The 25,917-nt window shown below is 38.0% G+C and overlaps 1 protein-coding gene across 1 annotated transcript; it reads left to right on the top strand.

Moving 5' to 3' along the window:
* Positions 1 to 6,768: 6,768 nt before the first annotated feature.
* Positions 6,769 to 7,695, top strand: LOC138847085 (putative vomeronasal receptor-like protein 4). The gene has a single exon (XM_070064770.1). The coding sequence runs from the start codon at positions 6,769 to 6,771 to the stop codon at positions 7,693 to 7,695; it is 927 nt and encodes a 308-aa protein (XP_069920871.1).
* Positions 7,696 to 25,917: the final 18,222 nt, after the last annotated feature.

Raw genomic sequence — 25,917 nt, 5'->3', positions numbered from 1 at the left:
ACACCATGTATCTTTTCTGACAACAATGCAATGAAGCTAAGTTAATTACTTGAGAAAATAGAAAATACACGAACACAAAGATTGAAAAACATGCTCCTGGATGAACAATTTGTCTTTGAAGAAATCAAAAGAAAATAAAAAAAATAATGGAAACAAATTAAGATGACAAAAGACATGTCAAAACTTATGAATTACAATAAAATCGGTGGAAGCGGGAAATTTTATACCAATTAGTATCTACATCAAGAGGTTGGGAAGCCGTAAATGACCTAACAATGTATCTCAGGGACCTAGAAAAATAAGCACAAAGCCATCTCAAAAGTATTTGGAGGAAAAATAATTAAAACTAGAGGGTAACTTATCAAAATTGTAACAAAAATGACACAATAATCAGTGAAATAAAGATGTTGTTTGAAAAAATAAGCAAAATTGAAATACCATTTTCCCAAGTAGCAACAAACATGGGGAAAGCACCAATTAATAGAATCAGAGATGAAAAGGGAGATGTTACAGAATATATCACAGAAATATAAATAACCATAAGGAATTACTACAGACAGCTAGATGCCAACAAATTGGAAAATCAGGAAGAAATAAATAGCTTTCAGGACACATTTAATCACCAAAATTGAATCATGAAGACATAGAAATAGACCAATAACCAAGATGGAGAATGAATGTAATAAACACCATTCAATAAGGAAAAGAGCAGATCTCAATGGTTTCAATTCTGAATTCTTCTAAACTATTAAAGAAGAAACAACTGGAGAAAATGCTAGCTAATCAAATCCACTAATACATCAGAAATATATTCATTTGGATCAAGTGTGATTTATCTCTGGTATGCTGAAATGGTTCAACATACACAAATCAGTAATCCATGATACATCACATTAACAAATTGAAGACTAAAAGCCAACTATTTCAATAGATACAGAGAAAGGAGCTAATAAAATACAACATTTCTGTTGGAGGCTTAAGCACGAGACTGGCCCCTGCTGGTCAGACACTCCCCAACAAGGAGAATGGGATAGGTAAGGTCGACGGGTCGTGAACACACCACAAGTACCCGTGAGTTCTGTCGAAGCAGGAACCACTTTATTGAAGAAGTATGCAGGCTTATAAAGCTTACAAAAGACATGCGTAGTAGGGGAGCCAATCAGCGAAAAGGTCATGCAGGCATGGGTGGAGCATGCACAGGGGCGTCTTAAGCAAAGTACAGGGTTCACACACTGTCCACGTGTCAGGAACTAAAGCGGACCTATCCCTGCTGGTGGTCTGATCTTACATAGCTTAACCACAATGGCCGCAGACATGCCCTCAAACATCCGCCAGGCAACATACTGTAATGGAGATTTTAGGCAATGCCCAACACATTTCATGTTAAAAACCGTAAGCAGATGGAAAATAGAAGAAACATTTATTAACACACTCAAGGCAATATATGACAAACCCACAGCTGGCATCCTCTGGAATGGGGGGAAAAATTGGAAGCATTTCCACTAATATACAGAACCACAAAAGGATGTACACTTCCACCATTGCTATTCAGTGCAGTTCTGAAAGCTTTAGCCAGAGCTATTAGTCAAGAAACGAGATTCAAAAGGATACAAGTTGGAAAAGAGGAAGTCATATTATCCCTATTTGCAGATGACATGATCCTATGTATAGTGGAAACAAAAACAAAAGATTACACTAAGAAACTATCAGAACTCACAAAGAGGGTTTGGTGAAGTTACAGGATATAACACTAAGCCACAAAAATAGACTTTGGTTACCCAGACAGTGCCATGGCTGAGAAAAATTTTGTAATATCAGTCCCATTCACAATAGCTACAAAACTTTTAAATATCATGGAATAAATTTAACCAACCAGGTGAAAAATCTCTATGATGAAAATTACAAAACATGAAAGGAGGAAATATAAGATATAAAAACTGGAAGAATCTTCCATGCTTCTAGATTGGAAGAATTAATATAATTAAAATATCATAATACCCAAATCAATTCACAGATTCAAAGCAATGCCAACAACATTCTTTTCAGATCTAGAAAAACGATGCTAAAATTTATACTGAAACACAAGAGACTCTGAATAGGCACATCAATTAAACAACAACAACAAAGAAGGCATACTACATGGAAGTGACAAACAGCCTGGTGCTGGGTTAAATTGGCATTTTGAGGTTTGATTTTTTTATAGCTTTTGGCTGTACTCTTGAGGAACAGAGTACACTTCTTACATGTTCAATTATGTATTTAGTAGAGGGTTAAACTTGATGTTACAAAATAAACTGAAAGTACGTCATTGTAAAAACTAAAAGAAAAAGAAATAAAAGAAGGAGGAGGGGGGAAGAGAGCATGAGAGGGAAGACAGTTATGGTGTGAAATACCATTGTGCTCAAATCTGTATATATGAAAAACATGAAATTTGCTCACCTTATGTAAATAAAAAATTAAAAACTCAACAAAAATATGTCATGCAAAATATTAATATGTGTCACCCCAAATCCCTGGAAGTTTGGGATTTCTAATATTAATGATAAAAGTGACTGAAACTGAATTTTTAGGAACATTATTTTATTGAACTGAGAAAGAGAAAAAGAGAGAGAGACTGAGTACTCCCATTAGACTGGTTTACTTTCATATGCCCACAATGACAGGCTTTAACAGGCCTGGATTCAGGAGCTGGGAACTCAATACAGATCTAAACACAAGTTATAGGGAGGAAAGTACTTGTGCTATCACTGCTGCCTCCCAGGGTATTAATTAACAGGTAACTTGCAACAGAAATGAAGCTGGTATTTATGTCTAGGCACTATGATATGGTATGCAGAGATCACAGTTGGTTTTATCCAATAGGTCAAACATTTGTCCCTGGGACTCAGTTACCGTAGGAAATTAGGCAATTGTGGGTTTTTTTTGTTTTTTTGTTTTGTTTTGTTTTTTTTTTTTTTTTTTGACAGGCAGAGTGGACAGTGAGAGAGAGACAGACAGACAGACAGAGAAAGGTCTTCCTTTACCGTTGGTTCACCCTCCATTGGCAGCCACGGCCAGCATGCTGTGGCCAGCACATCGCACTGATCTGAAGCCAAGAGCCAGGTTCTTCTCCTGGTCTCCCATGCAGGTGAAGGGCCCAAGCACTTGGGCCATCCTCCACTGCACTCCCAGGCCACAGCAGAGAGCTGGACTGGAAGAGGGGCAACTGGGACAGAATCCAGCATCTCAACCAGTGCCACAGGTGGAGGATTAGCCTATTGAGCCGTGGCGCCAGCCGGCAATTTTGTTTTAAGTATGATTACTGTGTTTTATTAGACTTATTCAGCCTTTGGAAGTAGGCACTAAAATATAGTCTACAAATTCAATGACATAGTATGTAATGTTTGCATTAAAATATCTCTAGAGAACTGGAATTGGTAGCTGAAAATTAAGGCAAAATAAAGTTACTGAAGACTTTTGTTGAGTACTAGCCATTTTTAATTATTTGATTATCCATACTATTATGCTTTTTTATTTTCCTAATTATATTTAAATAAAGCAAATACATAGTTGTATAAAAATTTTTAGTGTATAGCACAGTAGCCAACTCTAACAAAAACTTGAAAATAAGTTCTTTCATGTTGCAGTAATGTAATTTGGTATTTATTATCAGTTCTAGTTGGTAAAATTAGCACTGGGAAGAGAGCACTGCAAAAGTCTTTGCATTTATGGACAGAGGTGCTGTCTAAAACATTTATGCAACATTGTTTCTGTGAGCTTCATTTGAGAAAGAATGTTCTCACTTTGATATTATCTTTACATGTTTATTCTAACTAACTGTCTGTGAGTTACAGCAGTGTATAGTTCTATATGCTAATAGCAATTACTTCCTTTTTTGTCTGGACAAACTTTAATTCATGTGCACTCCCACTCCAGGAAGTCTTCTTCTGTCTTTGCAGACTTAACATCACTCATGTCATGTCTGTGCCTATTCCACCACTGTTTCTTATCATATTCCTTTAATACCAGATATTAATCATGACTATCTCTATCTCTATTTCCTCTCTCTCTCTCTCTCTCTCTCTCTCTTTCTCTCTCTCTCTCCTCTACCTCCTCCCATTTCCAAATGTCTGATCTTGAGTCCCAGTTCTGTTCCTGAGTCTGTCTTCCTATTAATGTGCATTGTGAGAGGCAGTAGGTGATGACTAAAATACTTGAGTCCCGCCACCCACATGGTAAACCTCCATTGTGTCCCTCTTTCCTGACTCAGGTCTTGCCAAACCCCTGCTGTGGCAGGCATTTGGGAAATGAATCAGTGGTTGCTCTATCTCCATCTCTCTGGCTCTCAAATTAATAAAATAAATATATAATTATACCTTTAAAATGAGTGAATTTTTCTAGTTCTGAAACTTAAATGTCATGGGTTTAATTACTTGCCCCAGCTCCTGACTGCAAATTCTTGAAAATGCATACCCTGGGAGGCAAGGCTATAGCTGAAGTTATGGGGTTTCTGCTACTCACATAGGAGAATTAGAGTGAGTTTATGCTTCCTGTCTTTGGGCCAATGTAACTCCTGTTATAACAGTCTTTTAATAGTGAACCAGCAGGTTGGATCTCTCTCACTATGTCTCAGTGTATCTTTCTATATATATCCAAATCTTTCTATCGTTATTCCTCTCAAAAATAAGTAAGTTCTTTTAAAAAGATAAGAAAACAAATGTCATCACTTGAAAATCAGAAGATATGGCATTAATAAACTGGTCCAAATTAGGAACTAATAAACTGGGTCAAAATGTTGCAGCCCTAATTGGGGTAAAGGTTCACTTACTGTGAATAATAAAACAGGGGAGGTTGTGGGTGTTAGAGAAACAAGGAATTTTTTAGTTGATATGCTTCTGGTCATTATATCTGAGTGTGTGAAATGAAGAACCTCTGTGTGGAATTGGTGATATGACTGTGGGAGGTCGTAGCGTGCACTGCCACGGAAGCCTGACCATCCATATCTGAATAGTTAAAGTAAGCAGGTCAGTGAATCCCCACCCTCTCCTTGTTGCTGAAAACGGAGATACACACGCAGTCCTCAGAAATGAATCTGCTCAGTTAGGGGGGTAATAGGAAATGCAACCTGCATTCTGGATCCAGTGCTGGTCGCTGGCTCAGGATCTTGAACCATGATGAATGATTACTTTTCCAGAGTATGTTCTGAGGAGGAAACAGTTTCCTAATTCACACAGGTGTGTTGCATCATCTTGCTGAGACCCTGGCATCAGAGGGAAGCAAGTGTGGAGTCAGCCAGGGGTCTTTCAACGCAGTGGGGATATCTTGAGTAATCTGATGTAGTTTCTCCTTGTTTCAAAGGGAATGTTATTGTTTTCCTTCAGTCTTTTGACAAGGACAGTGAGCAGGCAAACTAGACACATATAGCTCAGGGAAATGAGACCACATGTGGTGAATTGTGGAACCCAGGTGCTACTAATCTGTTGTCTTCCAGAACCAGGAAAGTTCACTTTTCCCTTTGGTGACTCTTGCTGATAATCATTCCAAGCACAGGGCTGTCCTGCTTCTACAAATGATGTGGCATTTATGGGTCTGGTGGGAGAAAAGCTGATGCCACTACTCTATAAGCACAGTTTGGGAGCCTCACCTCACATGCACTCACACTGGAGACTCACCTGGGTGTCTGTTTCTATGGCTCATTGCATGGAGACTGCAAGGCAATGGTGGGATGAAGCAGAATTGTTGTAAGTGACATATTACAAGAATCCTCAGCTCAGGATTTCAGTGTTAGAACTCACTGTATCATAACTAAACTTAGATGTGTAAGACCATATATTTATTGGTTTATGAAATTTTCTCAATTACCCAAGTTGAAATTTTACTTCATTTTGGGGTCTAGTAAAACATAAACACTGAACAATTCACAATATGATAGACATGCTTGTGTGTCCTTTAAAAATTACAGGTACTTGTAAAATATTTTATAGTTTTCTAATAGTGTTTCAACCCAGGACATTGTCAAACATGAGCTATATTCATAAACAACAGTGGATTTGTAACATTTGTTCCTAAACAAATTTTATTTGTTCCATTACATTAGTGCTGAATTTTCAGCTGAGACTATAAGCATTCAAACAAGAAATGTCTGAGACAATAACAATTGTGAAAGCCATGTACCTGGGGATGTACCATATATTGTGAGTATATGTGACTTCATTATAAACAAAAATATGGTTGCATAAGGCATCAAAATTGCTAAAATGGTTACTAGAAACTGGGATGTTAACTGGACTATAAACAATACAAATCCAGGGGTCCCAAAATGTGAAAGAATGAATGAGACCAGAAGTTGCCAGGGGGATTGCATGTGACAGCTACAGCCAGATATATTTGTTCAATTTTTGTCTTGGTGATTCTTTTCTTGCTTGCAAAAATTACAAATATTTCACCATACAAATGTCATTGAGAAATTTTATATTCTTGTCACTATTTGACCACTACCTAGAAGTGAGTGTACACAGAATAAACAGATATGAATTCTCAAACTGGAAACCAGAGAAAATAGGGATACAGACAGTGTGCAACCTGTAAGGCCACTAGTGTGGATGTGCTGGGGTTTTACATGTATAAATTATTTGTTGGAGAAGACAATACAGGGGCTTAATCAATAAGATTCTAAATCAAAATGGAATATTATATGCAAGTGGTTAACATAAAGATGATAAAGAACATTGGTGATGTGAAAATGATTCTTTCTTACAGGTATAAAACTATTTCCAGTATGTCACTGAAATGAATTCTCATTCCACTTGTGCTTTCATAAATAGATGTTTTTTATTCCAACTTGGCATTGGGATAGCAGCCAACTCTTTCCTTCTTCTGTTCCACATATTCACATTCCACGAGGATCACAGGTCTTATCCCACCAAATTGATCACCTGTCACTTGGCCCTTGTCCATGAAGTGATGCTCTTCACAGCAATGTCTTTTATTTTTATGGACCTGGCTGAGTCAGTGAATTTTTGGAATGAACTCATATGTAAAGCCTTATTCTTCACAAACCGGGTGATGAGGAATCTCTCCATCTGTTTCACCTGCATTCTGAGTGTCATCCAGGCTGTCACCATCAGCCCCAGCACTTTCTATTTTGTGAGATGTAAACATAAATTGACAAATTATATTCTCTATGTTTTAATCTTCTTTTGGTTTCTCAATTTGTCCATCAGTAGTACCGTAATCTTCCATGTTGTGTCTCCTCCTAATGTGACCCCAAATGATCTTCTCCAAATTGGTAAACACTGCTCAATATCTCCAATGAATTCCATCTTTGGGAGGGTATTTTTCATTATGACAACATCCAGAGATGTCCTACTAGTAGGAGTCATGCTGCTCTCAAGTGTGTACATGGTGATTCTCTTGTCCAGACATCAGAAGAGGTGTCAGTACCTTCACAACACCAGCCACTCTCCAAGATCCTCCCTAGAGAAAAGGGCCACCCAGACTATCCTGTTGCTGGTGAGTGCCTTTGTGGACACCTACTGCCTGAATCTCATCATCATGACTATCTCAGTCCATGTGTTGTGGACATATGATCAAGTCTTTCTAAGTATCCAGAAGTTTGTAAGTAATGTTTATGCCACAGTCAATCCACTGGTGCTGCTCAGTTCTGATAAAAGAATAATCAATATTCTGAAATACATGCAGTGTAAGAGCCATTAATTTATACTTAGTAACGGGATATTTTCTTTCTTTTTTGAAAGCTTTTATTTAATGAATACAAATTTCTTAGTTACAGCTTTAGGAATATAGTGGTTCTTTCCCCCACATCTGCCCTCCCACCTCCACTCTAATCCCATCTTATACTCCCTCTTCTGTCCCATTCTTCATAAAGATTCATTTTAATTAAGTTTATATACAGAAGATGAACACTATACTAAGTAAAGATTTCAACAATTTGCACCCACACACACATACAGAAAGTATAAGATAGTGTTTATGAACAAGTTTTACAGTCAGTTCTCATAGTATAACTCATTAAAGACAGAAGTTCTACATGGGGAGTAAGTGCACAGTGACTTCTGTTGTTGATGTAACAATTAACACTCTTTTTAAATTTTTTTTATTTATTTGATAGGTAGAGTTACAGACAGTGAGAGGGAGAGACAGAGAGAAAGGTCTTCCTTCCGTTGGTTCACTCCCCAGATGGATGCTATGGACAGTGCCACGCCGATCCGAAGCCAGGAGCCAGGTACTTCTTCCTGGTCTCCCACAATGGTGCAGGGGCCCAAGCTCGTGGGCCGTCCCTCCACTGCCCTCCTGGGCCACAGCAGAGAGCTGGACTGGAAGAGGAGCAACCAGGACTAGAACCCGGTGTCCATTTGGGATGCCAGTGCTGCAGGTGGAGGATTAACCAAGTGAGCCACGGCACCGGCCCCTACGATTAACACTCTTATTTTTTTTTTTTTTTGACAGGCAGAGTGGACAGTGAGAGAGAGAGACAGAGAGAAAGGTCTTCCTTTGCCGTTGGTTCACCCTCCAATGGCCGCCGCGGCCGGCGCGCTGCAGCCCGCGCACCGTGCTGATCCGATGGCAGGAGCCAGGAGCCAGGTGCTTTTCCTGGTCTCCCATGGGGTGCAGGGCCCAAGCACCTGGGCCATCCTCCACTGCACTCCCTGGCCACAGCAGAGGGCTGGCCTGGAAGAGGGGCAACCGGGACAGAATCCGGCGCCCCGACCGGGACTAGAACCCGGTGTGCCGGCGCCGCTAGGCGGAGGATTAGCCTAGTGAGCCGCGGCGCCGGCCTAACACTCTTATTTATGATGTCAGTGATTACCTGAGGCTCTTGACATGAGTTGCCAAGGTTAGGGAATCTTTTGAGTCCACAAACTCTGTCACTATTTAGACAGGGCCATAAGCAAATAGAAGTTCTCTCCTCCCTTCAGATAGAAGTACATACTTGTTTTATGGCCCCTTCTCTCCATTGGGGTCTCACTCACAGATATTTTTCATGTAGAACATGTTTTTGCCACTGTGTTTTGGCTTTCCATGCCTGAAATGCTCTCATTGGCTTTTTAGCCAGATACAAATGCATTAAGGGCTGATTCTGAGGATAGAGTGCTGTTTAGGGCATTTGTCTTTCTATAGGTCTGTTGTGTGGATTGCTTAACATGTTGGAACATTCTCTCTTTTTTAGTTCTATCTATTGTTATTACCAGATACTGATCTTATTTATGTGATCTTTTTGACACCTAATCCTATCTATATGACCAATTACAAACTTAATATGATCACTTTAGCATGCAAGATGGCATTAGTATCACCCAGCTTGATGGGATTTGGAGTCCCATGATAAATTTTTAGCTTTACCCTTAGGGGTAAGTCCTCACGAATGTGTGATGAACTGTACAACTCCTCCCTCTCTTATTCCCACTCTCATTTTTAATGAGATTTAGTTTCAATTCACTTTATACACCTATGCTTTATTCTATGTTAAGTAAAGGTTTCAACCAGTGGAATTAAGTAGCAAACAATAATAAAAAATAAAATAATAAAAAGTTCCTCAACAGTCAAGTCAAGGGCTGTTCAAGTCATTGCTTCTCATAGTGTCTATTTCACTTCTACAGGTTTCCTTTTAGGTGATCTGGTAATTATCACAGATCAGGGAGAACATATGGCATTTGTCTCTTTTGGACTGGTTTACTTCACGAAGTATAATGTTTTCCAGATTCATTCATTTTGAGGCAAATGGCCGGATTTCATTTTTAACTACTGTGTAGTATTTCATACAGTACATATCTCATAATTTCTTTTCCAGTCTTCTGTTAATGGGCATTTAGGTTGATTCTATGTCTTAGCTGCTGTTAATTGAGATGCAATAAGCATGGAGGTGCAGATAATTCTTTTATTTTTTATTTCATTTCCCTTGGGTAAATTCCAAGTGGGATGGTTGGATCGTATGGTGGGACTATATTCGAGTTTCTGAGGTATCTACAAACTGTTTTCCATAGTGGTTTTAGCAGTTTGTATTACAACCAACAGTGGATTAGGGTACTTTATTCTGTTCTGGTAAATTAATAACCAATATTCTGAAAAAGATGCAATGTAAGAGCCATTAATTTCTACTGATTCATTAATGGGATATGTTTTTTTTTAAAGTTCTTCAAACAGCAGTTAAGTGATTCAATGGCATAAGATTTTCTTTTTTACTTGTATAGGGCAAAAAGTTTCATATATATCATATACACAGTTTTAAAAGCCTAATGATACTTTGTCAGATTAAAATATAATGTGTAATTATCTTATTGTATCTAAATTCTTTAAAATTTGATGCTTCAAGGATTATGTTTTTTCTTTACTTCAATGTGAACCAGGATTTGACACATGTAATGTCTCTTCTTATTTTATTTTCTTTAATGTAAGAAAATATTTATTTCTTCTTGACATGTATGTTTAAAAAGCTCCAACTGCTAATCACAACTCAGTGTGTATTTTTGAAAGTGTTTTACTCACCATGGCTCATTAGACATGTTTTAGCTAAGGATCCAACTCTTACTTGAATAATTGCTCTTGGCATAGTTAATTTGATGTTTCTGTTTTATTGTGCAATACTAGTTGTTGAATTTTTTTGTCTCAATCATATGGGTGATTTCTATTTTTATCTTATTGTTTTTAAATATTTCATCTTCTTTGATGTTATGTAATGTACTTATTTCTTTATGTGTATTTCTACTTTTTTTTGTCTTTTTGGCATACTGCATTTTATAATTGAAGGATTTGGATATGATTTTCAAATATAGTCTCAATCACCCATTCTTTGATTATTACTTTCGTGTTTTTTTTTAATGTTCTAGAGAAACAATTGGATGTTTCAATCCTTCTCATGCTAATCTTCCTATTTATGTAATTCTTCTATGATTTTGTATCCCTGAATTGTATTCATTGTTTTCAATATCTCAGTTCATCAGCACTCTCACCATCCCTGTGCATTTTCTCCCATGTTTTATGTTAATTTTATTCATAATATTTTCACCTCTTTTTTTTCTTTAGAACTTTCCTTTATATGGCTTACCAATCTTATGTATTCTTGCTCTTCCCACGTTATCTTTCCACATTATTTCCCATTTTTCCTATTGTTATTTGCTTGAATATTTTATGGATAATTTCTACTTGTAGAGTTATGTGACTGGAAACTCTTTAGATACAAATTCTAGTATCTTTTTTCCTGAGTGCAAAATAAACTATGTTTTTGTTCTGATGCATGGGTATGTCACGTCTGAGATTCTTCAGTCATCTTATTTCTATTGTTTATTTCACTTACCTGTGGCAATATTATACAAGGCACATGGGTTTGATGTCCTTGCAGTCCTCCAAATCTGAATGGAGCACTGGTTTCTTGGTTGATTGTTCTTCTGTTTCATTCCCTTGGTTCATTCCCATATCTGAGATGTCTTCATGTGCTCTATCCAAGTTTATTGGCCATTTTAAGTTCTCTTGTATCTATCTGAGCATTGCATCCATCTGCCTTAAAGATTTAGACTGGATAACATTTGATTTTCAAAAAGCACAAATATCAACAACATACATGTTAGTAAAATATTTTATGTGTTTATTTTTGCACATAGATAAAAATCTTGTTAAAAATCTCATATTCTTTATTTGAAACAACCCAATATTCTGTTTTATAAAACAATTTAGGAAGTGCTTATTTATTATTATTTGAATTTCATTTTATATTTGCTCAGATCTTTCAAATGATAATACTCTATGCAGAGAATAGTAGCTATATGTAGCCTAGATAATTTTTTTTCTAAAACACTAAGCTGGCATTGGCAGAATTATATTCCTGAGTCTTTCATCTGTGTTTACCATGGTTCATTATCAGCAATTCTCTGACAGTAAAAATTATCTGAATTTGGACTTTTTCATATAACTCAGAAGGTAATTAAATGAGCCTTTATTAACTTTGCCCATAGTAGTTTGCTACATAGTACTAGCTGGTTACTTACTTGATGGTTTCTGTTGTTATTTGGGAGGCATAGACAAAGATGTTCTGTTAAATTTCTTTTATTGTGCATTCGAGGGCACGCCTTTCCTCTCACACTATTCTTGTCATTATTTTTTAAAAAAATCTGTATCATGTCACCAAAACTACTACTCATTAATTGCTTTCTTAAAGCTTTTATTTATTTATTTATTTATTTTAGAAATAGAATTACAGATCGAGATGGAGGGAGAGAGGGAGAGTGAATATATCTGGTTCATGTCCCAAATGGCCACAATGGCCAGAGCTGGGCAGATCCAAAGCCAGGATTCAGGAGACTTTTCCAGTTCTTTCTCATGGGTGCAGGGGTCCAAGGACTGGGCCATCACCCACCGCCTCCCCAGGCCATAGCAGAGAGTTGGATCAGAAGAGAAGCAGCTGAGACAGAAAACAGTGCCCATGTGGGATGCTGAACACCACAGACTAAGGTTCAGCCTGCTATGCCACAGTGCTGCCCCCTCATTCATTGCTGTAACTAATTATCCAACCTTTATGATAATTATATATACATTCCTTATGCTCATTTAAAAATAATTTACTCTGTTTTATGATTCTAGAAATGTATATGTCTTCACTCCATAAAATAGAATGTGTTTCCTATATCCATTTATTTACTGTGTGTCAAAAATGCTTGTGTTATTGCCATGTAATGACGCATATTATGATTAAAAATGTGTCAACTTACTTTCCGTGAATTATTGGATTCTTTAAACACTTAGAAATTATGTTTACTACTGTGTCATGGCATGGAGCTGTGTTGAACACATTATGTGTGCTGTGTTATAAACACACTGATTCATCATATTTCCTTCATAATAGTATTCATGTACACTAGTATTTTGTATTTCCTGCCATTACAGTACCTTTTATGTCTTATTTAAATATTATTGAAAACAGGATATAAACATAGTAGCCTCTATATTAAGCACAAATGCAAATAGCAGCTGTGGCACTTTAATTTATTTTCAACTCACTTGGCTTGCACAATAAATAAGAATATTAATAACCTCAGTAATAGGCATAGTCTCTATCCTGCCACAGAAAATTTTGAGTCACTCTTCAGTGGGCCACAGCCTCATGTTTTATTAAGGTTCCCAGTTTCTACAGTTCAACTTCCTAGAAAATACATTATCATTGAATGTTACCTATTAGGAAAAAATATTGTGATTGACACAAATTACTAAAGTAAACTCAAGAAAATGAATGTGTGGGGGTGAGGAGGCATTTAGCCTAGCAAGTAAGAGTACACACGGGGCCGGCGCCGCGGCTCACTAGGCTAATCCTCCGCCTAGCGGCGCCGGCACACCGGGTTCTAGTCCCGGTCGGGGCGCCGGATTCTGTCCCGGTTGCCCCTCTTCCAGGCCAGCTCTCTGCTGTGGCCAGGGAGTGCAGTGGAGGATGGCCCAGGTGCTTGGGCCCTGCACCCCATGGGAGACCAGGAAAAGCACCTGGCTCCTGGCTCCTGCCATCGGATCAGCGCGGTGCGCGGGCTGCAGCGCGCCGGCCGCGGCGGCCATTGGAGGGTGAACCATCGGCAAAGGAAGACCTTTCTCTCTGTCTCTCTCTCTCACTGTCCACTCTGCCTGTCAAAAAAAAAAAAAATAAAAAAAAAAAAAGAGTACACACGGATTGCCCATGTCCTGCATTGAGGCACCTGGATTTGATCCTAAGTCCAGCTCCCAACTCCTCAGTTATGGCTCAAGTTGTTGAGTTTACTTGGATTGTGTTCTTAGCTCAGGCTTCACAGGGATTTGAGGAGTGAACAACAGATTGGAGATTGCCCCTCACTCTCACTCTCTGGCTCTAAAACAAATGTGAAAAATATTTTTTGGTTTTTATTTTTTAAGAAATAAAATCTACCAAGAAACTTGTATGGGCAGAAAATATTTTTTCAATTAACAATTAAATATAAATATTAATTTAAATATTTCACGAAACAAAATTCCAAAGGTAAACGTTTTAATTGGTGATTTTTAACACTTCATGAAAAATGAAAAATTAATAGTCAACTTTACAAAAAATGTTCCCCAGAATAGAAAAGCTTAGACTTCCTAATTTATTCTATTAGCTCAATATTACCATGATACCAAAGCATGACAATAGCATAGCAATGCAGCTTTTTGCGTGGTCTTTTAAGTTGTTGCCTGTGATACCTGGATCCTAATTCAGAGTTCTGGCTTCAGTTTAGACTGCTCTGATTCTGATCAAGATCCTTACTAATGAACCCACAAGGTAGTGAATGATGCCGCAAGCATAATTCCTAATGGCCCCTGCAACCCACATGGGAAACATGAAAGGAATTCCAAGCTCCTCACTTTGGCCTGGCCCAGTACAATCATTGCAGCCACTGGGGAGTGAACCAGTAGATACATGATCTATTTCTCTGACTCTCCCCTGCCTCTCAGATAAATAATTAAATACTTTTTAAAAAGCAGTACTAATTAAGGAGACAACAGAATGTTATTCCGCATGACACAAACACAGGTATCTATAAAAATACTGGATCCAGTAAAATACAAAAATTTTATATACTGTGATGATCTAGTGTTTGGTTTTGTTTTTTAAATTTCAAGTTAGGAAGATATCAAAAAGTAAGCTGAAGTAATGCACAATATCACTTATGTGAAGGAGCAAAATGATAATTTTAATTGTCAAAAAAATTAGAAAAATTCAGTACCCATTAGTGATAATCCTCCAAGAAAATACTAATAGGAGGGACCTTGTGAGATCTCCTGATAATCTTCCATGAAAGCCCACAGGCAACATCATATGCAATAGTGAGAAACTATAAGTTTTAGAACACAAATATAGTTTCCACTTTTTCCAACCTTGTTAATACTATACCGAGATATTAACTGGGGAAAATATTCAAGAAAATTAAATTATTTAGAATATAAAAGAACTGGCTTATTTGTCATATGTTGAATGTTTATTGACATGCATTAAAACTGTAAAGAATATATAAAAACTCATTATAATAATTTCTCAGTATCATAAGACAAAAGATGAACACCAAGAATTAAATTCTTTTATAGACCAGAATTAAATTCTTTTATAGACCAGTAATTAACAATCTGAAAATTAAATTAAGAAAATAAATCCATTCATAAAATGATTACAAGAAATTTTCAGAAACAAATTCAGTAAAAAATCATAAAGACTTTAGATTGAAAACTGCTTTAAATGTGATAGAAGAAATCAAATAGTCAATGCATGAATTGAAAGCCCTCTGATGTTCCAGGACCGTGATATTAACTACTGTTAAGGATACAACAACCCCACAAGTCGATCTGAAAATTCAGTGCAACCCCTTCCAACTCCATATGTAGTTTTAGAACTTGAAAAACTTGCATGAAACCCATATGGATTTGCAACAGAAACAAAAAATACAAAGTAATCTTTAAAAGGCATAATAAAATATTGTGATTAACTCAGATTGATATAAATTATTATAAAATATCACTTATCATATGTGAGATACTAGCATTAAAGATAAATTTATGTAGAACAGTGCAACAGATTTTCATATTCAATAGAAACATTGATGGCAAATTGATTTTGACAAAGGTATGAAATAATTTAATATAAAAAGAAAAGTCTTTAGCAAATGATCCTGGGGAAAAATACATATCCAATTGCAAAAGAATGACTTTGAATTCTCAAAATTGATTAGACACATAAAAATGATTTCTACATCTAAAAAAATCTTAGGGGAATTAATGGAATAAATTTTTCTGCTCTTGGACTAAGGGAAACAATTCTTAGCTATTAAATCAAAAGCACAACCAAGAACAGAAAATTTGATGAAGCACATTTTATCAAACTTAAAAGTCATTTTCCTCCAAATGCTTAAAAACTGGTTACTATTTTGTATGTCAAAAATGTACACATGAAGATATACAATTTTTGTTTGCTAATTTAAAAAAGACAATGGAGGTGACCGAGACTACTTCAGCTCACAAAACGAATTTGTTAGATAAGATAGAAACTTCCAGACACAGGACAGGCAGGGCCTGCACTACACCCCTCATAACCAGGAAGCATCTATAGAAGATGTGATAAATCTATGCCCTTCAATATCCCTTAAGATTAAGGGAATGGAGTCTGAGAGGTGAATGTTGTAGGCAGGCATACAGAATAATTTTTTTTAACTTTTATTTAATGAATATAAATTTCCAAAGTACAGCTTATGGATTACAATGGCTTCCCCCCCATAACGTCCCTCCCACCTGCAACCCTCCCCTTTCCCGCTCCCTCTCCCCTTCCATTCACATCAAGATTCATTTTCAATTCTCTTTATATACAGAAGATCAGTTTAGCATATATTAAGTAAAGATTTCAACAGTTTGCACCCACACAGAAACACAAAGTGAACAATACTGTTTGAGTACTAGTTATAGCATGAAATCACAATGTATAGCACATTAAGGACAGAGATCCTACATGAGGAGTAAGTGCACAGTGACTCCTGTTGTTGACTTAACAATTTGACACTCTTATTTATAGCATCAGTAATCACCCTAGGCTCTTGTCATGAGTTGCCAAGGCTATGGAAGCCTTTTGAGTTCACCGACTCTGATCATATTTAGACAAGGTCGTAGTCAGAGTGGAAGTTCTCTCCTCCCTTCATAGAAAGGTACCTCCTTCTTTTTTTTTTTTTTTGACAGGCAGAGTGGACAGTGTGAGAGAGAGAGAGACAGAAAGATCTTCCTTTGCTGTTGGTTCACCCTCCAATGGCCGCCGTGGCCGGCACCCTGCGGCCGGCACACCATGCTGATCCGATGGCAGGAGCCAGATGCTTCTCCTGGTCTTCCATGGGGTGCAGGGCCAAGGACTTGGGCCATCCTCCACTGCACTCCCTGGCCACAGCAGAGAGCTGGCCTGGAAGAGGGGCAACAGGAACAGAATCCGGCACCCAGACCAGGACTGGAACCCAGTGTGCCGGCGCCACAAGGTGGAGGATTAGCCTAGTGAGCCGCAGCACCAGCCAGTACCTCCTTCTTTGATGACCTGTTCTTTCCACTGGGATCTCACTCGTGGAGATCTTTCATTTAGGTCATTTTTTTTTTTGCCAGAGTGCCTTGGCTTTCCATGCCTGTAATACTCTCATGGGCTTTTCAGCTGGATCCGCACGCCTTAAGGGCTGATTCTGAGGCCAGAGTGCTGTTTAGGACATTTGCCATTCTATGGGTCTGCTGCGTATCTCGCTTCCCATGTTGGATTGTTCTCTCCCTTTTTTATTCTATCAGTTATTGTTTGCAGACACTAGTCTTTATGTGATCCCTTTGGCTCTAAGTTCTATCATTATGATCAATTGTGAACAGAAATTGATCACTTGGACTAGTGAGTTGGCCTTGGTACATACCACCTTGATGGGATTGAATTGGAATCCCTTGGTATGTTTCTAACTCTACTGTTTGGGGCAAGTCCTATTGAGCATGTCCCAAATTGTACATCTCCTTCCTCTCTTATTCCCACTCTTATATTTAAAAGTGATCACTTTTCAGTTAAGTTTCAACACTTAAGAATAACTGTGTATTGATTACAGTATTCAACCAAAAGTATTAAGTAGAACAAAAAGAATACTAAGAGAGGTAACGTTTTAAGTTGTTCATCAACATTCAGGGCAAGGGCTGATCAAGTCACTGTTTCTCATAGTGTTCATTTCACTTTAACAGGTTTCCTTTTTGGTGCTCGGTTAGTTGTCACTGATCAGGGAAAACATATGATATTTGTCCCTTTGGGACTGGCTTATTTCACTCAGCATAATGTTTTCCAAATTTCTAACAGGGATCACTTTTCAGTTAAAATTTAAACACCTAAGAATAACTGTGTGTTAATTACAGAGTTCATCCGATAGTATTAGAACAAAAAAATAGTAAAATGGATAAAGTATTACATTGTACATCAACCATCAGGACAAGAGCTGATCAAGTCACTGTTTCTCATAGTTTATAAAATTGGTTAGGTTTGTGAGCTGGAAGACCACACATTCACCACGCCCCTGTGTGATCTCATGCCCCTACCTGGCCACACCTGTATGCCCATCTGCCAATCAGGATAATTAACCACTCCCCTTTGGAAGTAGATTAAAGGCCTGGGACCAACTGTTTTGGCCTCCTTGCCTCTTTTTGCCATTGTAGGCCCTTGCTGTCCCACGCCTTTGGGGATGAGGCCTTAGGCCACTCCCATGCTTCCTGGTCTGCATGCTCCTCCACATGGCTGGCTCCCTGTGCTTGGTTGAATCCAGGTTTCTCTCTCTTAGGGCTATCACTCTTCTATGCATTTCTCTCACTGGATAAAAAGCTTAAATCTTAAAATAACTGGGATTTGGAATTGCTAAACAGCAAATGTTCTCCCAGTCCTTTATAGGGTATTTCCATGGGAGGGCATATACAATGTTAGGGGCTAACCCTTACTTCCTGGTCATGTGTAACCTCAGGCCTTCCTCCATGACTTAACTAGCAGCTGGAGTTCTAGGGCCCCAGCAGTCACCATGCAGTGGGGAGTGTTGCTGACCACGGAGCTATGGATGTTGATTTTTGCCACTGGACACCAGAGACTCTGCCCCTGTCCTCACTCCATGGCCAGGAACCAGATTCCATTTCTCCTTGAGCTGAGGCTATAATTATTCACAGCCATCAGGAGAAACTGAATGCCCTGAACACTTTGAATTCCTCAGGTCCTAGGAAAGGACACCATTCTTGTTATGGGTCTATCCATGTGAACAATATTTATGTAATTGTTCTGAGCATATGCAAGGGAAAACACAGTCATGTGGGTGGGTTTGGGACACTGGGACTCTCACTGCTCAAGCAAGAAAAGATAAATCCCATGCCTTGAGCCAATACCATAACCTTGTTACATTCTTTCAGGGGCATAGGAGCACCCCTCCCTTTTTAAGGTTTATTTATTTATTGGAAAGTGGAATTACAGAGAGGGAGAGGCAAGGCAGAGAGAAAGAAGTCTTCAATTCACTGGTTCACTCTTCAAAGGGCCATGTTGGCTAGAATTTAGCCAGTTTAAAGCCAGGAGCCAGGAGCTTCTTCCAGGTCTCCCACATAAGTGCAGGGGCCCAAGGACTTGGGCCATCTTTCACTGCTTTCTCAGTTGAGTTATCAGGAAGGTGAATTGGATGCGGAACAGTTGGACCTTGAACCAGTGCCCATATAGGATAACAATGCTACAAGCTACCTATTACATCTTAGCATCCACCTCAAGAAGCCCCCTCCTGAAACCGAATTCCACCAAGTTTTTAGTTGTCTTCAGGTTCATCACATATGTCAGACTATGCATCCCTATCTTGAGGAGACCAGGGTTTCAAATTGACATTCTGTGGATGTGGCCTGCTTTGAAGATCTACCAGGAGAGTCTGACTCCCTGAGTACAATCAAAACCCAGGTTTTGCTGTTGTTTCTGTTCATTGAATTTTGCCAAGTGTCTGGAAAAGAAGCTGCACATAGTATGTGAACAGTATTTGTTTAATCAATAAACTTCCACCAGAACCTTCAAAAAATGTAAGTGTTTCTGGGGCCCATATAATGCTGCCTAGTTACTATTTTCTGTCTACATCAAGGATGAGGAGCTCCTAGGTGAGATCTCAAGCCTCCTTTACCGAAAGGAGAACAGTTTCTTAGCTTAGGGAGCTTCAGTGAGGTTTCCAACTCACAGCACATGTGTAGCAATTTTACCATTGCCATTTGCACAATGCAATCACTCACCTATTTAACCACTGGATCAGGAACTTGTAGGTGGCACCCAAGACCCAATATACAAATGCTATAGGAAAAGTGTCTATCCTGGAAATTGGGCATAGTGTCTCCACTTGTGTCTCAACTAAAACAGATTATTGCTTGACTACCTGAATCCCTCATACTCATATTGGAGACAGGGATGGAGTTCTGATCTCCTGGCTTCAGCCTGGTGTCACCCTAATTTTGTGAATATTTGGAAAGTGAACTAACAGAGGGAAGTTCCCTGTCTACCTTTGTCTATGCTTTTCAAATCAAATGAAAATGAATTAAACAATTGTATTAAAATTCATGATTGCTTGCTTTTTAGTTGTCACTACAAATTAAACTTACTAAGATTCAAAAGTTCAAATTAATCAGTGGTAATTATAAGTACTATAAGCAATATGGAAAGCAACTCTGTTTGCAAATAGTTAAGATATGAGGAATGAGGAGTATTTTTTCAGTTTAACTGATCATTTTTATCTATATATTACATACTTTTGAATATATATACATTATATCACCAAAAAGTTGTTCAGAAATTTCTCTAATCACAATAAGAAAAAGAAATCTGTATAAAAAGTTGGGGGGAACACCTTATATGGGATTTTTGAAGCAGAGTAACAATGACAAAAATAACAATCTGGAATACAGAAAGCATTTGTACTTAAAAACTAGCAAGGTCCTATAACAAACCATAGGTAATTTGTTCCTCCAAGGAAAATATGAGGTAGTATTATCCTCATAACTGAATCTGCTGCAGCTTGGAGGTTTTTTTAATGTTTGTTTATATGATGTAATAACTTAGAACTACTTATGGAATCCAGATAATATATTTAATTTTTTTGTAATGCTCACCAAAGTAAGGCACACAATTCATCTAAAATGACGTGGGTTTTTTTCTTTCTTTTTTTTTTTTTGCTTTAGGTCCTTTCTGTATTGCCATAAAATACTTTTTCAGACTCAGGATTCACAAACTTTTCTCATCAGGAGTGCTGAATCCCAAAACAGAAATGCCATAGAGCTTCTAACCCAATCCATTACTCATGAAACTGCTGAAGAATGACATTATACCTTAGAAAATTCTCCAAGCTGAGTTTGTCAATTATTTAATGGGCTCCTTCCTTTTCCCCAATTTGCTACAATCAAGTTACATTACAGCAATAAGTTCAGCACCCTCATTAGGGTGCTTATGAAAAAACATCGCATGGGGCTGGCGCCTGGCATAGTGGGTAAAGCCACCACCAGCAGTGCCGGCATCATATGTGGGCACCAGGTTGAGTCCCCTCTGCTCCACTTCTGATTCAGCTCGCTGCTATGGTCTAGGGAAGCAGTGGAAGACAGCCCAAGTTCTTGGGCCCCTGCTCCTATGTGGGAGACCTGGAAGAAGATCCTGGTTCCTGGCTTTGGATTGGCCCAGCTCCAGCCATTACAGCCATTTGGGGAGTGAACCAATGAATTGAAGACCTTTCTTTCTCTCTCTCTCTGCCTCTTTGTAACTCTGCCTTTCAAATAACTCAATAAGCATGTGTAACTGCAATCAGCAAAGTCTTCTTGGATACCACTTGAAGTTCAAGCTTAATTGATTACTTAGGATCCATCTTGATGTTTCAGTCATTCCAAGTTTTCACATGTTGTTAAAATGAGTGTCCAAAAATTGCATACAACCCCTGAAAATGGCATATGTCTGGCTATAGTGCTGAGTCATAAGTTTTTATTATTTTTAAAATGTTTTATGGCATAGATATAAACCAATTTCCTTGTCAAATGCCTTATACTAATTTCTGGACAGATTTTTAATTATTATCATTTGACAAAGTTTTTTGGGAACCACAGAGAAGTACTTGCTTTATTCAAGTGCATTTATTTTTATTTATTTTTATTTTATTTTATTGACAGGCAGAGTTAGAGAGAGAGAGAGAGAGAGGTCTTCCTTTTTCCGTTGGTTCACCTTCCAAGTGGCCGCTCTGGCTGGCGCGTTGCGGACAGCGCGCTGCTCTGATCCAAAGCCAGGAGCCAGGTGCTTCCTCCTGGTCTCCCATGCAGGTGCAGGGCCCAAGCACCTGGGCCATCCTCCACTGCACTCTCGGGCCACAGCAGAGAGCTGGACTGGAAGAGGAGCAAGTGGGACAGAATCCGGCATCCCAGCCAGGACTAGAACCCGGGGTGCCAGTGCTGCAGGTGGAGGATTAGCCAAGTGAGCTGTGGTGCCAGCCTATTCCAGTGTATTTCTAAATCAGTATTAAAGCTGAACAAAGAAAGAAAACCCCAAGCCTGGATGGCTTTATTGCTCAATTCTTTCAAAGTTTTAAAGAACTAATTCAAATAATTCCTAAACTATCCAAAACAATTGAGAGAGGGAATTCTCCCATACTCCTTCTATGAGGCTAGCATTACCTTAATTCCAAAACCTGAAAAGCATACAACCAAGAAAGAAACTATAGAATAATATCTCTGGGCCGGCGCCGCGGCTCACTAGGCTAACCCTCTGCCTTGTGGCGCCGGCACACCGGGTTCTAGTCCCGGTTGGGGCGCCGGATTCTATCCCGGTTGCCCCTCTTCCAGGCCAGCTCTCTGCTGTGGCCCAGGAGTGCAGTGGAGGATGGCCCAAGTAGTTGGGCCCTGCACCCCATGGGAGACCAGGAGAAGTACCTGGCTCCTGCCTTCAGATCAGCGCGGTGCGCCGGCCACAGGGTGCCGACCGCAGCGGCCATTGGAGGGTGAACCAACGGCAAAAGGAAGACCTTTCTCTCTGTCTCTCTCTCTCTCTCTCACTGTCCACTCTGCCTGTCAAAAAAAAAAAAGAATAATATGACGAAAATAGATGCAAACATCCTCAACAAAATACTTGTTAATGAAATGCAATAACACATCAGAGGGATTATTCTCCCAGATCAAGTGCTATTTATCCTTGGTATGCAGAGATGTTTCAACATACAAAAATCAATAAATGTGATAAATCACACTAATAAGTTAAAGAATAAAGAGCATATGATTATCTCAGTATATTCAGAGAAATCATTTGATAAAATACAACATTCTTTCATAATTAAAATCTTAAGCAAATTGAGTATAGAAGGAACATTCCTAAACACATTCAAGGCAATATATGACAAACCGTCATCCAGCACCATATAAAATACAGAAAAATGGGAAGCACTCTCAGTAGATCCAGAACAAGACAAGGATGCCACCTTCATTATTGCTATTAAATAGAGTTCTGGAAGTTTTAGCTATAGCCTTTAGGCAAGAAAAAGAGGTATAAGGGGTACAAGTTATAAATGAGGAAGTCAAATTATTTCTGTTTATAGATGACATGATCCTATATATAGGAGAGCCAAAGACTCCTAGATGAGACTGTTGGAACTGTGAAGTGAGTTTGGGAAACTTGCTGGTTATAAAATCAGCAAATGATAATCAATCGACTTTGTATACACAAACAATGCCATGGCAGAGAAAGAACTTGGAAGATCAGTATCATTCAGAAAAAAAATAAATACTTGGAACAAAATTAATGAATACTCTGAAACATTTTTACAATGAAATTTAGAGTACATTAACAAAAAAAAGAAGAAGACACTAAATGGAAAAAATTTACCATGTTCATAGATTGAAAGAGTTAAAACTATCAAAATGTCTCTACTACCAAATTCGGTTTACAGATTGAATGCAATTCCTATCAAAACACCAAGGGCATACTCCTCAAATTTAGAACAAAATGATGTTAAAATCCATATGGAAACACAAGAGACCCTGATTAGATAGAGCAATCTAAGTAACAAAAACAAAGCCTGAGGCATCATAATACCATATTTCAAGACATACTATAGGGCAACTATAATCAAAGCAGCCTGGTACTGAACAAAGATAGACATGTAGACCTACAGAACAGAATAAAAACCCCAGAAATTAATCCTCACATGTATAACCAATTAATCTTTAACAGATGAGCTGAAAAATCAATCCCTGGAGAAAGGACTGTCTCTTCAACAAATGGTGCCAGGCAAATCTTTATCTACACATGCAGAAGTATGAAATAAGACCCCTACTTTACACCTTTCAAAAAATCAATTCAAAATGGAACAAGGAACTAAAGCTATAGCCTGAAACCATTAAATTACTAGAGAAAAACTTTGGGGTCAATCTGCAAGAGAAAAGTCAAGACATTGGAAAAGCCCCCGAAGCACAGACAATAAAAGCAAAAGTAGACAAATGGGATTATACCAAGCTAAGAGGCTTCTGCACTGAAAAGTGCAGAGGCAATAAACAGAGTGGGACAAAATATTTGCAGACTGTGTAGCTGATAAAAGATTAATATCCAGGATCTATAAAGAGCTCATTAAACTCAATAACAACAAAACAATCCATTCAAGAAATGGGCAAATCACATGAACAAGCGTTTTTTTTCAAAATATGGAATTCAAATGTCCAGCAACCATATTCTCAGGATCACTAGCCACCAGTGATATGCAAATAAAAACCTTAGTAAGTTTTCATTTCACAGCAGTTAGAGTTGCTGTAAACCAAAAATCTAACAGTAATGCTTCTGAGATTGTAGAGAAAATGTTTGTGAGAATGTAAACTAGTACAGACAATGTGGAAGACAGAATTATTTCCACTCTTAATTTTACAAAGATCTGTTTTCAATTTACTTTATATTCATGAGATTAACCCTATACTAAGTAAAGAGTTCAACAAATAGTATGAAGAAAAACACTGTTCCGCAACAATAGAGACAAGGGCTATAAAATTAATTGAATCTCAAAATGCCAATTTCACTCCAGTGCACTACATTTTAGTTAAAATATTAGTTACCACAGATCAGGGAAAACATACGATATCTGTCTTTATCATACTGGTTATTCCACTAAATATAATTATTTCCAATTGCATCCACTTAGTTGCAAAACACAAGATTTCATTTTTTATTGCTGAGGAGTATTCAATAATATTAAAATATAATAATTTCTTTATCCAGTTCTCAGCTCATGGATACCTGGGTTGATTCTATATCTTAGCTATCATGAATTGATCTGCAATGAATATGAAAGGAACATATGAAGAGATAACTCTTTCAAAGGTTGATTTCATCTTGTTTGCTAAATTCCCATGAGTGGGATGACTAGGTAATATAGTAGATGTATTTTCAGATTTTATGATGTACATCCATATCATCTTCCACAGGTGGTTCACAGGTTTATAGTCCCACCAACAACACTGCCTCACTAGCATATATTGTTGCTTTCTGTACAAGAACCATTCCAATTGGAGTGAAGTGAAACCTCATGGTGATTTTTACTTGCATTTCCCTGATGGTTGATGATCCTGAGCATCATCAAGTGTTGGTTGGCCACTTGAATTTTGCCTTTTGAAAAATACCTATTCCAATCCTTTGTCCATTTCATAACAGGTTTGTTGTTTTGTTGCTGCTGAGTGTCTTAAAATCTTTATAGATTCTGGATATTAAATCTTTATCAGTTGCATAGTTTGCAAATATTTTCTCCCATCTGCTGTTTATCTGTTCACTTTGTTGAGTGTTTCTTTCCCAGTTCAGAGGCTTCTCGACATGATGTTAATCTCATTTGTCAATTTTAGTTTTGATTGCTTCTGAAAGACTTCTGGAGTCTTTGAAAGACTTCTGGAGTCTTCTGCAATAAGTCATTACCTATGCAAATATTTTTCCGAGTTTTTCCAGTGTTCTCTAGTAATTTAATAGTATCAGTTCATATTTTTTGGTCTTTGAACCATTTTGAGTTTATTTTTCTATAAGGTGTAAGGTAGTAGTCTTGTTTCATATTTTTGCCCCCAGAGATCCAGTTTTCTGAAAACCATTTGTTGAAGAGACTGTACTTGCTCCAGGGATTGATTTTAGCTCCTTTGTGAAAAAGTAGCTTGTTATAAATGTGTGAATTGACTTCTGGATATTTTAAGATGTTCCACTGGTTTACATGTTTTTTTCTTTGCAGGTACCAAGTTGTTTCAATTGTCGTTGCCCTGTAATACATCTTGAAATCTGGTATTGTGATGCCTCTGGTTTTTTTTTTTTTTTTTTGGTTGTTGTTTAAGAGTGCTTTAGCTAACCATGGCCTTTTGTGTTTCCATTTGAGTTTCAGCATTGTTTTTTCTAGACATGAGAAGAATGTCTTTTTTATTATTTTGATTGGGAAC

Source organism: Oryctolagus cuniculus, chromosome 19 (genome assembly GCF_964237555.1).
Source record: "Oryctolagus cuniculus chromosome 19, mOryCun1.1, whole genome shotgun sequence".
NCBI lineage: Eukaryota > Metazoa > Chordata > Mammalia > Lagomorpha > Leporidae > Oryctolagus > Oryctolagus cuniculus.
The sequence above is the reverse complement of the archived record's forward strand: the minus strand, read 5'-3'. Positions and strand labels throughout refer to the sequence as shown.

Excerpts from the sequence above, each read along its gene's own strand:
- LOC138847085 (XM_070064770.1), top strand. The coding sequence starts at position 6,769 with ATGAATTCTCATTCCACTTGTGCTTTCATAAATAGATGTTTTTTATTC.